Source organism: Sus scrofa, chromosome 3 (genome assembly GCF_000003025.6).
Source record: "Sus scrofa isolate TJ Tabasco breed Duroc chromosome 3, Sscrofa11.1, whole genome shotgun sequence".
NCBI lineage: Eukaryota > Metazoa > Chordata > Mammalia > Artiodactyla > Suidae > Sus > Sus scrofa.
The window spans coordinates 90,378,117-90,395,597 of NC_010445.4; the positions used below are offsets into that span (position 1 = coordinate 90,378,117).

General features: G+C 36.7%; 1 protein-coding gene across 44 annotated transcripts in view; it reads left to right on the forward strand.

Annotated features, from left to right (window-relative positions):
* NRXN1 (neurexin 1) overlaps positions 1-17,481 on the forward strand; it is a 1,114,780-nt gene that overhangs the window by 578,691 nt on the left and 518,608 nt on the right. For 32 of the 44 annotated variants that reach the window (XM_021088268.1, XM_021088246.1, XM_021088267.1 and 29 more), the window contains one exon: positions 3,344-3,463. In XM_021088268.1, the coding sequence (XP_020943927.1) occupies positions 3,344-3,463 (120 nt within the window). Of the gene's footprint in view, positions 1-2,420; positions 2,448-3,343; positions 3,464-17,481 lie in introns of all 44 variants that reach the window. The other 12 variants (XM_021088237.1, XM_021088235.1, XM_021088238.1 and 9 more) reach the window with 1 other exon arrangement.

The window sequence follows — 17,481 nt, forward strand, 5'->3', positions numbered from 1 at the left end:
AGACTGGCAATCCACCAGTAATATGGCTCAGTTAGGGTCAAAACTGAGTTAAGATGTCTCCTGTACATGATGTCTGAAAAAAAGATTAATTTAGACACTTGCATAGACTTATAACATTCAGCCCTAGAACTGCATTATAAACAACAGAAATACTTCATTATTAAAGCTGCCATTGCTTAAGCACTGGTAAGTTTATATATGCAATTTCATTTAATTCTCAAAAGTCTGTGAATTAGGTATCATTGAAATTTTTAGAGGAGTAAATTGAATCTTAGAGAGTAAGGTCACATAGCAAGTAGTAGATGATGGAAGGTTTGAAGCCAAGTTTGTCTTACTTAGAATCCTAGGCATGCAATTATTTTCTTCACTTGTTTCTTTGGTTTCCAGAAATTATTGTTTTTACCTTCACTTTACTTTCCTTTTCAAACATATCCTTATTTTTAACCACTTAATACAAATATCCTTGTGGCTTGATCCTAATTTTATTCAGTGATAAAATAAGAAGAACATTACATAACAAAAGGGAAAAATAAATTCAGGGCTTTGTCTTGTACAAATGCGTGTCGATGTTTAAATATTGTTCTAGAAGGTGAGTATTTTGAAAAATATGATTTGTCAGGCATAGGCATGCATTCTCTTGTAATGCCTCAATATATAAAGACTCGTGATAATGAAAAAAATAATAAAGCATATCTTTATAGTCACATAAAGGCTTGGCAGGCACTCAGAGTGGTTGCTCTACAGTGTGGGCAGGTTAATATTTAGGGTTGCAGGTTTACCATTTTTAGAGTTTAACATTGTTTTGCCATTGTATTTCTGATAATTTTTGGAAAAAACAAAAAGAAAATGTGGCTCTTCATCAGATCTTGCTCCTGCTCTTCCCTTCTGCTGAGCAAGTCAGGGGAACAGTGTCCTTTGAGGACACAGCCCCTGACCTAGGCTGAGCTTGTGCTACTTCCTGCTTATCCCACGAAGGAACTGGAAGAGTCTCTCTCTCTCTCTTTTTTTTTTTTTAATAAACATTAATTGTTTTAGGTCTCAATGCCAAAGAATAAAGACCATTATATCACAGATTGGAAGAACAATAAAAACTGAGCAATATGGTTCTTAGTTCTTTGCAATAGGTGAGCAAAAGTATTATATCTTTTCAGGTCTCCCAGTTCTAGGTGGTTATTATTATTATTAAAAACAACTATTTTTTTGTTATTACTATACAAGTTACTATTATTATTATGTAATTAGTAGTTACAGTATTATGGTTTTCCAAATTTGTGAAAATGCTTGCAGGTGAGCTTCTTATTATTCCATAGCTTCTTATGATATTCTTATTATTCCATAGCTTCTTATGAAGCATACCATGACTGAGAAATTTGTAATAAAAATGTGATTGTTAGGAGGATGTTTAAAAAGACATCTTATAAAAACGTCAATGTGTACAAAATCTAATTACAGATAATTTTCATTTACTCACTAGAGCAGTTACCTCAAAGACTTTCAGTGCTAACAGCATCTAATTAGTCTGGTGTCTGTTTTTGTATTTTCATAAAACCTAAAATTGTGTTTATTAGAAAATGTCTTCCATTTATGCTCTAACGGTATGGGGTAGGTGCTGTTCCTTTTCCACCCTTCCCTGAGATAGCCCTCACTAGTGAGGTTCTACTCAAATATTCGCAGGGCAGTTTATAAGAGTTGAAGACAGTTCCAAAGGTAGAGAAAATATAGATGTAACTCTCAGATCTGTAAGCAGTCTATACCCAATCTGGTAAAAGCAAAGATAAATGCTCCATGTTGCAGTCTTGTACAGGAATTTTCTTTATGAGGAATTATATTGCCATTTGGTTCTTCCATCCTTTACTTTTTCTTTCATCCACTCCAAGTGATACATACATTTTGATAGTTTGGTGTCACTGTAAGGTCCAAATGTCAGCAGAGAATGGCTGGCATTACAGTTCTAAACCTCAATTGCAATAGCAAGATAAAAGACCTAGAGGGAAAAAAAATAGTAAGGGATAATTGGTCTGCTAATGACCATAGTCTACAGTGTATCTGCACGTGACAAGTGGGGCTGCATGCTTCAGTTCAGCAATACAGTCACTTTGGTAATGCATTCATATCTATCCAAGAGAGGAAAAAATACCAAAGCCCTTAATTTTCCTTCATTACATGCCATCAGCTCAATTAACCATTATATAAATGCATATATAGTGAAATTCTAATAAATAATCGCTTTCTCATTTTTTGGCTTCTCTTAAGATTTATGGCTGTTAGTTATTAATTTGTTTGCTCTACATAGCATTTCTCTTCCCCGTTACAGCAGCATGCTTTTTTTGAATCTGAACGTTCTTCTTTGTTTGCCTCATTTTCAGTATTGCTTACTAACATTTAATATATTTTGCTTTTTTTTTATTTTGCTGACAAAGTTGCATTGATGAAAGCTGACTTGCAAGGTAGATAGCCCTGTGTGTATAAAACAAGACTGAAACCCCATAATAACCCAGTGGAAACCTCAAAATAACATTTTTTACATTTTTGCAGTTACCGTGATTTGGATGCAGACTTAATTTTTCCCCTCTTGAACATTGTGGAAGAAAACTTAGTAGCTTAGTTTGCATAAAGGCTTTCAGTCTTGAATATGTTTGTATAGTGATTACCTTCAGTGCTTTGATCATCTTTCTTTGTTTTTCAGTGTTCTAGTTATGATTCTTTAGAAATAGACTAGCATTCTTTTTACTTGTATGTTAAGTGGGGGCATGTCATTTTAAACAGAGTTTTTAATTTTATGTTTAATTGCATGAAATTGTTAAAGCATGTGAATTGATACTTGCCAACATACCTATCCAAAACACCCAACAATCATAACTTTATTCATAGTTTGTGCAAGAAAACTTTTAGAAACTTGTATGGCATTTTTGCATAACTCTCTTCAGTTATTTTGCCAATCTTTATCTCAGTTTCATGAAGTTATAATCTCCATTTCTCATGGTGTCTCTACCCATTGGTCACAAGTTAAGGAGATCCATGCATTTTTCTAAAATCCAAACAGTGATAGAGAATTGTTGATGATAATGAGATTACCTGCTACTGTGATCATACTAGAAGCTATGTGCTTGCTTTTACTATTTGTTGGTTTAGTTTACTAGTATAATGCATTTAGTACTATATTTAAAACTTCAGAAAACCTTCATATCACAGCTTCTCTGTTCCTAATTCAGGTGTGTGAACTAGAATTAGTTTGGTCGTGTGATTTGAGGTGTTGGCAACTACTCTGTGTGACCTAGCTCATGTATAAAACACTTTTGGATTTTTTTTAAAGAACCCAAGTTTCTTTTGGATTGTTTTACAGGGCCCAGCACAACCTGCCAGGAGGACTCATGTTCCAATCAAGGTGTGTGCTTGCAGCAGTGGGATGGCTTCAGCTGTGACTGTAGTATGACTTCCTTCAGTGGGCCACTCTGCAATGACCGTAAGTACCTCTCGGAATGTGGACTGATGCTTGTCGTTGCTTCCAGCCACTGTCTGATACCTCGGGACTAAAGCTGGGAGTCTTTATATTATCCATGAATAAGTTAAATGGTCCTAACCATGAGAAACATTTGGTTCTACAGAAAGAAACTTTTGAAATACTAAATCGTCAGTCAAGGATGCCATTAGCCAAAAGTTATGATGATAGTGATTCTTGGGTCTTCAGCTATGTGTTGTAATTTTTTCTAATTGTTCATGGCGACTTGGTTAAAAAATTTTTTTTTTCATTTCCTATATATGGTACTTCTTCCCTAGTCTTTGAAAGAGACTTCATGTTGCTTTCTATTAAGTAATATTTGATTTCATAAGATTTTATCTTGAGGGCTGGATTTTTAGTGAATGTTGACAGGTCTCACTATGTTTTTCTCTGTAACTTTTCAAGCCCATACTGCCTCTGTGTTAAAACACACACACACAATGTTTAAACTTTGCCCTTCAATTGCTCTCCATTATATCTCAGCCACTTGTGTTTTTTCCCTTTACTCTCACAGAGAAACAGCATTCACATTATATTATGGGATGTCTGTGAATGCCTAATTTACATGTTGGCTGTGTGGATTTTGAGACCAAATTAACTGGTGTAGGATGAAGTTCTGTTTAACTTTCAAATAGTTAATGCTTTAAAAATTGCATCAAAATGATAAAAATGTTTCCTTTAAAACATTGCATTCCATACTATTGAGGAACTCTATCTGACAAGGCCTTCCGATTGTAAAATAGAGTATATGCTTACTTTGCAAATGCTACAACATTTAAGAAGAAGCTAGAGAATGGTGGAATAAATGAGGTGGTTGGAAGTTTGGGCTTCCAGGCAAAGGCTGGGATTGAGTTTGGATTTAAAGAAAGACTAGAGTTTGTTCATCCTGACTCTAGTCTATTTGAGACTCCATTCACATCAGTAGATAGCTATATCACAGTGTTGAAGCTGGGGTCAAATTGAAATACACTATTGAACTGAGTTGTTGCAGCCTAGTGCTATATTACAGTTCCCTAGCAATCTTCAGGTTTCCTATCCAAAATATTGACTATAGGAAGAAAAATCAACTAATACAAAAAATAAATAGTACTTGGAAACAGCTCATAAGGATTGTAGCACCATAGAAAGAAGAGTATTTAGTCTTCATTCCTACCAATGACCTCTTCCATAGAATTACAGGAAACTGAAGCAAGAAATATGTATTCAAACCATCACACATTTGCAAACACTATTTTTGAAAATCACATCACACGTACAAGCATTAAGCCCCATTTGTAGTTACATAAATAACCTTAAATAAAGACTTCATGCATATTTCTATGTACATAAAGCAAAGAACCTACATATCCTTTTAATAAAGGTATGTATCTGTGTATATAGAATAGTAACTTCCTACAGTTGCTCCTGCCCAATAGAAAATACAGAAAATAACATGAACTTATTTTCAAGGACAAATTGGAAGACTGGTAATTTATTATGATTATGTCAAATTTTTAATCCTGAATATGAACCTGACAGATGTAGCTAAGAGGTGTTTTATTTTTTTACTTTTTTTTTTTTTGCATGAAATGAGTTTTCATTTTGCTAAAGAACTTTCTCTGCCAAACCTAGAGTCTAATTTCTCTGTTTTACAAAACAGTTGTTATTTGGATGTGTCGGATTGTGTATCCTCATATACTGGTTAAGTAGAAAGGATATAAGTTTCTGTATGTATTTGCTAGACATTTCATAAAGGAACATCAAGATCCTACCTTAAGTATCATGCTGTCTTCAAATCATTTTTACAGAAAATGATTTGAAGGCTGCTCTCAAGTGCTAGTAGTGGTGATGACAATGATAAGGCTGTTTGTTATTTCCTTGTAAATAAGGGAACTGTCATTCAATAAATGTTTCTCCTGATATGCCTCTTGCACAAATCAGCATTAAAATTTCTTTGGAGGGCTCTCAGAATGCATGCATTCTGATTAAATCATGACCTCTTCGAAGGTTTTCTGGAAATATGAAATAGTTTTCTGGTTTGTATGTTGGCATTTTGGTGGTGGGGATATATTGGTACTGATCAATACTTAAAAGCAAATCTCATTTTCGTATCAATTCTAATTTGTAGAAGGTACAATAGTAATGGTTATCTTGAAGACGTGCAGTTGATATGGCAAGAGAAGTAGAATGCCATATTTTCTTCACTTTTTAAACTGATCAAAATAAACCTTATCTCTGCATCTCACTGTTTTTCTGTAAGTTTCACAAGTGTAATTACTGCGATTTCTGGGATTTTAACGAAGTCCTTTTTTGTGTAGAGGTTGACTTTTTTTTTAATGAAGCCATTTAAGTAAGACATTTCATTTCTTAATGAAATTTTCTTCTCCAGCTTAGATATTTACCCAGAAATTCTGTGGTTGCAGGCTTCAACCACATAGAAAAAAAAGGGGGGGGGAATAGAAATAAAACTTTTAAAAGGAAAGAGCACATCACCCTGCAAATGAGATTTCCCCCATCCCCCACCACATGCCCATCCCCTCATAGACCTTCTAAATGTCATCTCTCTGACAAGTTTCATAGAGCGAGTTAGAGCAACGAGAAAAATTTATTTTTTTTTTAGCCTGGAGACATAATTAACAATGGGAAGATGGGAATACGTTTTCCCTTGTAAGTGTAATATTGGATAAATCACACTAATTAATAAATGAACTTAAAAGAATCTTTCAAAAGAGGCACTTAGGCAAAGTGATGCAAAGTGATGCCAAAAGCTATTTTTAAAGAAAAGTGTTAAACTCTTTCTGCCCTGGAAAGTTGCGATTTAGGAAAGTTGCCATCAAAATGACCTAACCATTGACAACAATAATTGCTCTGAGAGTGTGTGTATGTGTGTATGTAGGTTGGTGTAGTGTTAGTAACTCCTCAGTTCTTCCATACACACACACACACACACACACACACGCACACACACACACACACACACACACACACACACACAGGGCCCATGTTTTAGGTCCCCAATATAATTTTTCTGGCTCCTTATAGCAATCAGCTTGTTGAGTTTCCTCCTTCTTACCCCTCCCTCATCCAGTCCATCCCATGCCTCCATACCAGTTCTGTGCTTTTTCCTTTTGTCCCTAGTTTAAATATCACCACCTCTTCCTGTTTCTCCTAACCAGCAGCAATGTTTTCCCTCCTCTGACCTATAGAACTTTTATTATGCTCTTTTACAAGCCATCACTTTCTACCTTATAGTTACATATGCTTGTTCATATATCCCTATAAGAATTACGCTTCTCTCAGGGACAATATTCCTTTTACTTTTTGATTCATAGGCCCAATGTTTTGTACCTGACGTTGCCTATAATTGGTGGTAATAATAACTCCCTAAATCAATGTTGACTTCATGCGTGCATCTTGCGTAAGGATTTCTAGTACATCCTCAGTGGTCTATAGTACTCTCCACATTCACCAGTTTGTAGTTCATGAACCTCCAGGGTCTGACCCCAGCTTTCGTTTTCATTCTTATCTATTGCAGAACCTTGTCCATATAGCATGTTACTGCCAATTAACTTACTTATTGCTTTCTGAACAATGTTACACTTTCCCAATTTCCTCACCATTGCTTATGCTAATCTCTCCTGGGGAATGCGCTCATTCTACCTAGGAAACATTCCTTTCACTGTATCTGCTTGAAGAAATATAATTTCATTACTTGATCTCCACTTAAGCTGTTTCATCCCATGGAAGTGTCCCAGGTCCTCTGACCTGGGCCTGCCTTTCCTTGTCTGAAATCTTAGAGCAAATATTTTTGTACTTACCACTTGGATTTATGAACTTTCTCCTGGATGCAACTACTTACTGAGTGTATCCTGCTACCTGCCAGGTCTGTGCTCAGAGTTTACATTTGTTATAGTAAATCTGCCTACCACCTGTTCATGTTTGCGCATGCGCGCACACACATACACACACACACACACACACACACACACACACACACACACACACACACACACACACACACACACACCCCATCCTCAAACCACTGTGCTTTGATAATCCTTTTCCACTTTGACTCTGTGGTCCAGAATAGAATGTAACCACATTAGCTAATTTAATGTCAGGTTGGGGAAGATGAATATGGCTATGATCACATGGAAAATAGAGAACATAATAACGTTGTCACATTGCATTACTGTAGAAATGTCATGTGCCAAATTACAGTTCAGCTTCAATGGTGTCTGTTACCATAAGGGATTAATACATCATAGTGCTGTTATTTTGGTGCTAGAAGGATGTGGGCACTGCCCTTAAAAGACTATTTTCAGAATTCTAAACTTTGCCTGAAGAAAATCTTCCGGGTAGGAATTTATCATATCTTTTGTATGACAATTAGAATTGTTCATTGAAATAAGGATGAAATAATTTGACTCTGACTTGTTACCGTGGCATTTAAAAATATCTTCAGTTTTGTGTCTCACCTTCTTTTGTTGTTTGTAAAGAGAATCCAATATCCAGTATCTGAGCATCAATATCAGAACTACTAGAAATGAATCATAACATACATAAAAATAACTTGAATCAAAGTAATATTATTTCTGTCTCCTGTAGAGCTGCCAGTAGTATTAAGCTATGAGATGATTTACTACTGAGGCTGTTTATGGCTGAATAAAATTTAGCAATTAGCTATGTCCATAACCAGATCCTCATTGTATGATGAATCTTATTAACCTTGAATCGTTCAAGCCTTTCTAAAAGGCAGACCTTGAGTTGTTTAAAGCAATTCATAAGTGATATTTACTGATAATGCTTTAGAAAAACTATCTAGGGTCAGACCTGTCTTAGGTTAAACCATAAAGGATTAAAGCATTGTTCATACTGAGTCAGAAAATGCAATAAAAGACTGAACAGAAAGCATAATGTATGATAGAGAAGTGTACTATATAATAGAAGTGCTATCTTCTGCTATTTTATATAAATTTATCTTTGTTCTTCTGGTTGGTAATAGACATCATAAAAGTAAATGCATAAAAGGAAGCATTAGTCTCTTTTCACGTTGCAATTGGGTAGTCAAATGACAGTTTTAAGCTGTATCTATATAAGAAAATTTAAGTGGGAAGAAAAACCCCGAAACGGTGGGGTGTAGAGTATTGCTGTATTTGAATTATTGAGATTAGTCCCCAGTATTTTTCAGCAGCTGAATGATCCATGATTCTAAGAAGCTTTTTGCACTGTGTAACTGGTGTCAATTTGGCCCCAGATGTCAAAAAAGGAAGCCCAATTGATTTTTTTTCCCTCTGCTAGTTCCCTCTAATTTTTCTGGCTTGCTTAAAAATTAGACTGTGTGAGGAGTTCCTATAGTGGCACAGCGGAAACGAATCTGACTAGGAACCATGAGATTACGGGTTTGATCCCTGGCTTCGCTCAAAGGGTTAAGGATCTGGCATTGCCATGGGCTTTGGTGTAGGCTGCAGACATGGCTCGGATCTGACCTTGCTGTGGCTGCGGCAGAGGCTGGCTGCTACAGCTCCCATTAGACTCCTAGCTTGGGGACCTCCATATGCCGTGGGTGTGGCCCTAAAAGACAAAAAGACAAAAAAAAGTTTGACTGTGTGGACCTTGATTTAGCTCTTGCATTGGTGCTCTTCATTGCAGGGCTTATGGAGAATTGAAGGTGGCCTTGATGTTTACATTATTGTGCTAATACCATCTTATTCCACCAGAACACATCTAGATTGGGGCTCCATTGAGAGAAGGTTTTGCCAGTCATCTTTAATGATCCTTCAGGTGCTTCCATGGTTCCAGTTCTCACTAGACGGTATTTCTGAGAGCTCTATAACTTGAGCCTATGTGTGAATAATTCTCTTCTTGTGTGAGTGCATTTTGCTAAAGTTTCTCACTTTACTGTCTAGCCATAGCAACACAGTGAGGGCGGAACCTAGGCTCGGGTGGGGAGGCTGCCTGAATCTGAGGTGCTTGTTTTTGAAACTGAGGGCCTTTAGGTTACTCTTAGTTTTTACCTGGATTTTACTTCCCCAGAAATGTTGCATTAAAAAAGCCCTTGTGAATGAAATGATTAATCATGGTGAATTCTCAGGATCCTACATGATACTATATAAGTATAAACAATAAATAATTTCATATTCATTTATTATCCTACTGTGGTGCAGAAGGTTAAGAATCCAACTGCAGGAGTTCTCGTTGTGGCTCATCGGTAATAACTCAACTAGTATCCTTGAGGATGCAGTTTCGATCCCTGGTCTCTCACAGTGGGTTAAGGATCTGGTGTTGCTGTGGCTGTGGTATAGACTGGCAGCTGCAGCTCTGATTCGTCCCCTAGCCTGTGAACTTTTGCCTGGGGTGATGCCCTGGAAAAAAAAAAAAAAAAAAGAATCTGATTGCAGAGGTTTGGGTGGATGTAGAGGGTGCGGGTTCCATCCCTGGCCTGCACGGTGGATTAAAGGATCTGGGATTGCAGCAAATGCAGCTTAGATTCAATCCTTGGCCCAGGAACTTCCATATGCCTTGGGTGTGGCCATTACAAAATAAAATGAAAAGATATGCAAAGAGAGTAAAATGTTAGATAATTTCCAAATATATGGAACCTGATTGTCATGGATATTTTTTAAAAGAAAGGGCATAAGATTAAAGATAATTAGTCTGTGAAATAGACATTTGATTTAAAAAAAGAATAAAATTATTACTGAATTTGGGAGGAAGTGGTTAGATCAGGCCTAAGTTGTTTATACACTTTCTGCACCTGTAGATCTACCTGACTAGTGCATAAAAAGGACTACAAAATATTTTTGAGTAGATGACACCAACATATTTTAATGTAAGTCACATAGTTAATAGGTATTATATGCATGTTGTTCATATGGTATAAACTTTATCTTTTCAATTTTACTAAATATTATTTTTAATTTACAAGTCAGGATATTGAGGCATGGGCAGTTTAAGTAACTTCTCTAGACTGAAATGGCTATTAATCGACACAGAAAGAGTTTGAAAGTAAGTTTGTCTAACTTCAAGCCTGTATTCTTACTTGCACCCACAACTCTTCCCAGAGAGGGGATAGTTTCTGAATTCCCCAGATATAAAAGTCCCTGTAGAAGTTAGTAATGACTGACATTTAATATTGCGGGCTTTTTTTTTTTTTTTTCCCATTTTCGTCTGACTCCTGATTCTTACATTTAATTTTAAGCATTGTGTTACAGGCAACATGCTCTTCCCCTTAACTGCTCAGTTCTGCTTCCAAATATGAGTTAAAAAGTCATAGCTGTTTAAGACATGCTGTCATTAACTTTCAACTCTATTACAGAAGAGGTACTGATTATGAAAGAGAGATGGGAATTTTGTGTGATGTTTCTGTGACAGCCTGAGTTCCTCAAAAATAATAATTTAATATTTGATAATGAAGTCAGGTAAAATATTTCCCAAGATTCTTTAACTCAAATCAGATTCTCAAGGTATATTAGGGGAAAGGAGGAGCAGAGATTCAGAACTGTGCTGACCACTGTGCGCCAAGTGTTTTATTGTGTTGGTTACATCTCAGTTTTCTCTTTATGCAGTGTTGAGGCAGAAAGGAAAAAAAATGAAGTTAGAGGTTAGCAGTATGGTCTGTGAAGGTTTTTGGAAGATTCACAGGCATGAGATGAGAGAATATGTGAAGCCCAGACCATGAAAAGTTCCTACAGGATGAGTAGTCAGGACCAAGGGCCCCTTGGGTTTGTAGGGAAGGGACAGCAAGCTTAGGGGAAATGTGCAGTGGCCAGGAAAAAGGTCATGACAAAAATAATGTTGGGCTTTCATTAACAAATATTCTTCTAGTCACAAGGGAAAAAATAAAAGTTACTGTGAAGAAAGTACACCTTGCTCAGTGATCCTTTTTCCTCTGTTAACAAAGCATTCTGTGTCTTTAATGAGATTTACTGTAGCAATTAAAAAGTGTAGGATTCTTTTATGGGGAGGAATTATGGTCTCCTCTGCAGCTCATTGCTGTTATACATGGTTACTTCTCTGGTCACATTCTACAGCAGCATAAAGTACAAGGTGGTTGTTAGCTCTGGGTATTATGGAGTGTATGATTTTAATGACCCTAATGATCTAAATTCACATCTCTCAGAAAAGGGCCTGTAGAGCTGGAGGCTTAATCTCCCCAGGATTTGGTGAGATAGGAAGGTACAAAGGCGTTTCTTAACTTGAAATGATTTCAGAATGAAACAAGTTTCATAAAAGGATGAGCTGATATAGAAGGATGTTTAAAAAATGGGTCGTGAACAAGGAGGAGGTTGTGTTTGACGGAGACAGTGGAAACTGTGTTCGCGTAGGTGTGAACGCTTCTTATAAATATATAACATATGACCCTTTAGGGAGAGAAACAGATGGAATATGTAGCGGAAAATAAAGAACACATTTTGCTTGGTTTCTTTACTTGAATGGTACGGGGTATATTTTAATATTTGGCATCTCCTGTTGGGAAGTTTTCAGGGCCTCCTCTGGATTCCAGCAGCTCAGGACAAAACTGACATTGGGAATGGAGCTGGGTAAAAGCATTCCCTTCAAATATGTTTGCCAAACCTCTCCAGGTCATGACTTGATGCATAAATAATCTCAGCCATGTTTCCATGTCAGATCCTTGATGGTCACTCAAATGCCCAGCTATAAGGAATCCAGAACCAAGGATCCGGATTCATGCAATCATCACAACCTCAGAGGAAGGCTGTGTTCTGAATCTGTGGGGTCCATCTTCCATAACATCAATCACCAGTCTGCTCTCACAGGTCCTATTTGGGCAAGTGCTCCATTTTACTAAATTAAAAACAGAGAAGTGTCAGAGAACTATCATTTCCTCTTGGCCGCAGGAGACAACACAGAAGTAATTAAACTGGATTTCGGTGTGTCAGGAACATTCCTTTTATTGACAGTGACAATAATTCTGTAAATCAGAATTTGGGAGAACTTTCAGTGTTGTGGAAGTGCACATGATAAAAACTTAAGGTTCTTAAAATTAAATCTCATGAAGCTAAAATTGATCTATGGAGTACAGTACGAGAGGCTGCTGCCTATAAAACTGAAGGCAATTGCTCTTCTGGAATGCAGTGCCTGCAAGCCATATGATGATAATTGTCCTGGTTTCACTTGTTTGATTGATTGTTTGTGTTTTAAACTGAGTCCCTGAAAGCTATAATGGTGTAAAACCAAATGGAATAGGGTCTTCAGTACAAGCTATCCTTTATGGTTTTAGGATTACTTGGAAAATCCTCTTCCTCTAACTCCAATGTTTCCTTTTCTAACATTGCCAGTATGTTTCCCTGACGTTCATTTCCCTAGCATTCTTATACTCTTTTATTCACATTTACGATTCCCCACTATCTTGCTCAGCAAATACAGCTGTCCTTGCCTTATATGCTCAGACATCAGCTCTTTGACACTGACATGTATAGGCACACGCTGGTGTAGTCACTTAATGTTCTCTACTCACCTTCACCTTCACCTCATCCTTTGTCCTCCTCCTCCCTGTCTTTTACTCTGCCTAAGAAAGTTCCGTCCATTGAGATGATGTAGCTCAGATCAAGTTCACTCAGAGTAGGATAGTCTTCTGTTAGTGGGCGATTTATCAGCTTCTGAGTGTCCAAGAGTTAAGTGTCTAACAAGTGTCTTTTTATGTGTGTGTGCCTTTACTTCCCAGCTGTATTTCACATTCCATTTTTCCATTTTTGCTATTGTTTCTCACAGTAAATGCTCAGTAATACTTGAAAATGGTTGTCTTGAAGCCCGTATTAGTTACCTGCTTTTTTAAAAAGACTTTGTGTTTTAAAGAAATTTTAGGTTCACAGCAAGCTAAGAGAATGGTACAGAGGTTTCCCATAGGCCCCCTGTTCCTGCACATGAATTGCTTCCCCCATTATCAACAGCACTCACCAGAGTAGTAGTTTCGTTCAATTAATGGACCAACATTGACCCATCATAATCACCCAAAGTCACTGAGGTGTGTGCCTGTCCCTACAGTTCTCTAAATAATACATATACACATATCTGGTAGGGATAGTGTATTATATTTTATCATGCTATTATAAATATATTTTCATTGTCTTTATCCATAATGGTAAAGACCCATGTGGAATTAGAGTTATACGTGGCTAGAAAGAAAGTGCTTTGAGTAAGGATGTGTGTGTTAGTTTGTGTGCATGTGCACATACCATGAGAAAGGGATTTTAAAAACCTCACTTTCTATTTTTTTTGAATTCCACTGAAGTCCTGCTTTGTATATTATCACATTAAATCCAACAAATTCTGAGACCTTTAGTTGTTTCAAGATAACAATTTTTTGTTCACTTTACTTTTTTCTCATTAATTAGCTGACACCTGCAGGAATAATCACATCATTATGAAATGCTGCACTGCTTTTTTGATCTTTTCTAACTAAGCTTTACAATTTTGCAATACTAGGGATTTTCCTAGCAATCACATAAGCTCTCTGGGGGGAAAATCATACTATTTCTTCTATAACAGCAAATCACTTGTTTGCCCTGATTTAGCTAGTCCACCAATGTCCTTGAAGAATTTTCTAAATGTGGCCTGTGCAATAGCTCCAGACAAGCCAGGTGCCCATTTTATGTTATATAGATGGAATTCAAAATACTCTTTTTTTTTTCTTTCCATATTAAATATGGTGAAGATAACATTTGTGTATATAACTGTACCAAGTGCAAGAGGCTCACAGCCTTATTGGTCTGGTTCAGTATTTTAGGGGAATTTTCCTGACATCAGCCTAATAGAATGATGAACATTTTCTACTTCCCAATCTATGCAAACCACAGTTGTTCTGCCAAGTTCATGGTCCATAGTGACAGCATCAGAAATAGAACTTGCCTGGTTGTTGGAGAGGTTGAGAAAAAGTATAAAAAGTAAATTCTAGGAAAACTAGAATTCGTCTACCTAAATGAAAAAAGTAGGTAGTAAAATGAATAGGCTGGACTAGATCAGTAGTTCCCATAATGTGGTTTCTGGACCAACAATGTCAACATAACCTGTGAATTAGTTAGAAATGAATGTTCTTACATTCTATACTGCCTGATTAGAAACTGTGGGGTGACACCATGTGAATCTGTATTTTAGGAACCTCTGGATGATTCTATTACACCCCAAATTTGAGAACTATTAGACTAAATGATCTCAAAAGTCATCTTCTTAGTTCCATGCCTTGGATTTAACAAAATCTTTAATGGAGTAAAGGAAATTTGCCTAGATAATTTTTACAAGCAAAGAATCATGACTAGATTTATGAGGTGGTCTCAGTAAAATCTTGGATTTTTCTTTTGTGGTGATTTGAAAAAAAAGCCCCACAAATTTTCATTTTGACTATTAGCCTCTTCAGTTGGCTGGCAATCTTAAAAATGTTTGAAAAGTTCCCATTTAGACTACTCATGCTGTGAAAAATCCAGTTCAAGACAATATTTTCTCTGCAATATGAGGGAAATGACTAAATCCAAATGTATATCCCTCTATTCATATCCTTGGAGTTCTTCAGAATAATGCTCTGGTAATTGGTTTGGATTGGAAAATATTGTTCTTAGCTGAAAACAAATTTTAACCTAAAAGAAAGTTAATAAGCCACTGTCAAAAATGCCGTTCATATGAGATAGTATGTTCTTCACACAGCATCCTTTTTCGTTGCCTTGTTCCACATCTTTACCTGTCCTTACCAATTTCTAAGTAAATGTGATTTCAGTTCAGTTTGCTAGATATGATTTCCCTTCTCATTAACAGATACCCCAGATCAAGTAAGATCTTCACTTTTCTCTATGTATCTTTACTTAGAAAGAATGATCTGTATGTGGATCAGTCAGGATCTCAGTCTGTGACCTTGAACAAGTCACTTGAATGTGTGGGCCTCACTTTCCCTTTTACAAAATGAGAGGTTTGGTTTGCCTGGTAATTAAGGCCCCTAGAGCTACCGGGATTTGTATTTCATTGTCACTTTATTCTTATATTGTTTCTCTTCATTTCCCCAACTCAGACCTATTTTTACTTGTGTTTAAAGCTCTTCTAGGACGCAGCCTGCAGCTCAGTCACACAACACTTATCTCAAGTTATATTTTAGCCAAAGACCTTTCCTGCCAAGTCCTATAAAAAGGAAGAACTTGGGGAAAGAAATCTGATTAATGGGATGCCCTCCTCTTTGAGAAAGGAAACTTTGAATTAGTCCTGAAATGCAAGGCAAAGACGTCAGTCTTTGTTTCTTTCATGTTTGTATAGCTATTTGTTGATAGCTTCCTTCAGACATCTATTTAAATTTGAATTAAGCTGAAAATCTTACTGGTACAGGGATCATGTCTGTGTATGTGCTTAGCTAAATGCTGACTATAACTATTAGTAGTACTTAAATAAATGCTTTTTGGTGATTAAAAAAACAAAGACTATAATTAGGGATGTGGAATGGTTAGTTCAGACTACAGCTATTAATTGAACATGTACCATATGCAGGGTTTTTTAATATTACATTTTTCTCATTATCATTCTCTCATAATAAGAATTATGACATCTATTTTACAAAAGTTGTATCCAAGGTAAAGAAATATCCCTATGTTCACATGTTAATAGGAATAAGAATTCAGGTTTGTCTCCCTTAAAATTCCATGGAAAGTCCTCCGTGGATCGTGTCATGTCCTCTTTCAGTGTTGAATGAAATAGTCACATTGGGAGGAGTCAGAGGCTTTCTTTACTTCCATTTCAAATGTTTTAGAACACACACAAGATGAATTAGTAGATGCAGATTTCCTCAATACAAGAAATTGTAAAAACGAGGAAGAACAATACAGAGCAAGTTGAGTCCTATTTTCCCATCAAAATCACTCATCTTCAGGCCTCCGTCTTTTATACATGGTAATGCATGTGACCAAAACACTCAGTGCCATGTTACAGAGGCTACAGCGTCAAAGAGCAAACCTTTGTAAACCTTCAGTGGATGAGCAGCCTTTAAAAATGATGTAGAATGTAGAACATTCTGAATAACCCAGGAAAGTATGTTTTCTCTATTTAAGCGAGTACAAATTTGGGATGTTGTTAAAAACATTCCTTAAGTGATAAGCACATGATTTTTCCTAGTTAGCAGCTTTCTAGTCTAGAGTCTTAGTGTGTAAGGAGGGAAAGGATCATCTTTGACAGTGAAGCTAACCTTTCATGAACTTGCCTATTCTGCCTGCAATTTCTAAACTTCTGAACAGATAATTTCCTTTTGCTGGAAAAGACTATGATTTAAATTTAGTGAGATCTGTCTCTCCAGCTGATACTTGTACTGTATAGGAGACCTTAATACTCTGCTCTGGCCCGAAACACTGCTGGTGAGAAATGAGAAACAGTGTGAAAGCATCCTTCCACCTTCCCATGGTCACTTGTGTGAAAACAAAGGGCCTTAGGTTTAAGACGCTCTTGTGGATTAGGAACATATTTACATGGTAAATTTTCTGAATCTGAGACTATTCTCAATTGTGCACTATGAGAAATCCAGAAAGTGAAGTGATTGGGTTCCTGCCCCCAGTGGAGTGTTCATCTTGGGAGAATGACTCCCAAGACCCAGGGCAGTGGGGAGCATTGTCTCTTTTGTTCCATGATCTATCACAAGTGCTTGCAACAATGTTTGGTGTTCAGTTGTTACTCAATAAATGTTTATACAGTGATTGGAATTCATTGTTAATAAGATAACCAGTGACTTAAGTACTCATAGGGTGATGCAAACAGGTGCTATTTGTGAATTCAGAGGAAAGGGCAAACACAGTAGTGGGCTGGCCAAATGAAAGTGAGGCAGAACTCAATGGGATAGAGAGAAGCAGGGAGAGAGTTCCATACAAGGGACATAACATGAGCAAAGGAGAATGTATAGATTGAAAAAATTCACATCCAGACACATCTTTTGAGCATCTTCTATAACATCAAGTGCTCTGCTGGGCTCTGTGTATACTCTGTGGGTATAGTGGAAAGCTCTCAGACTTTGGAGACAAAGA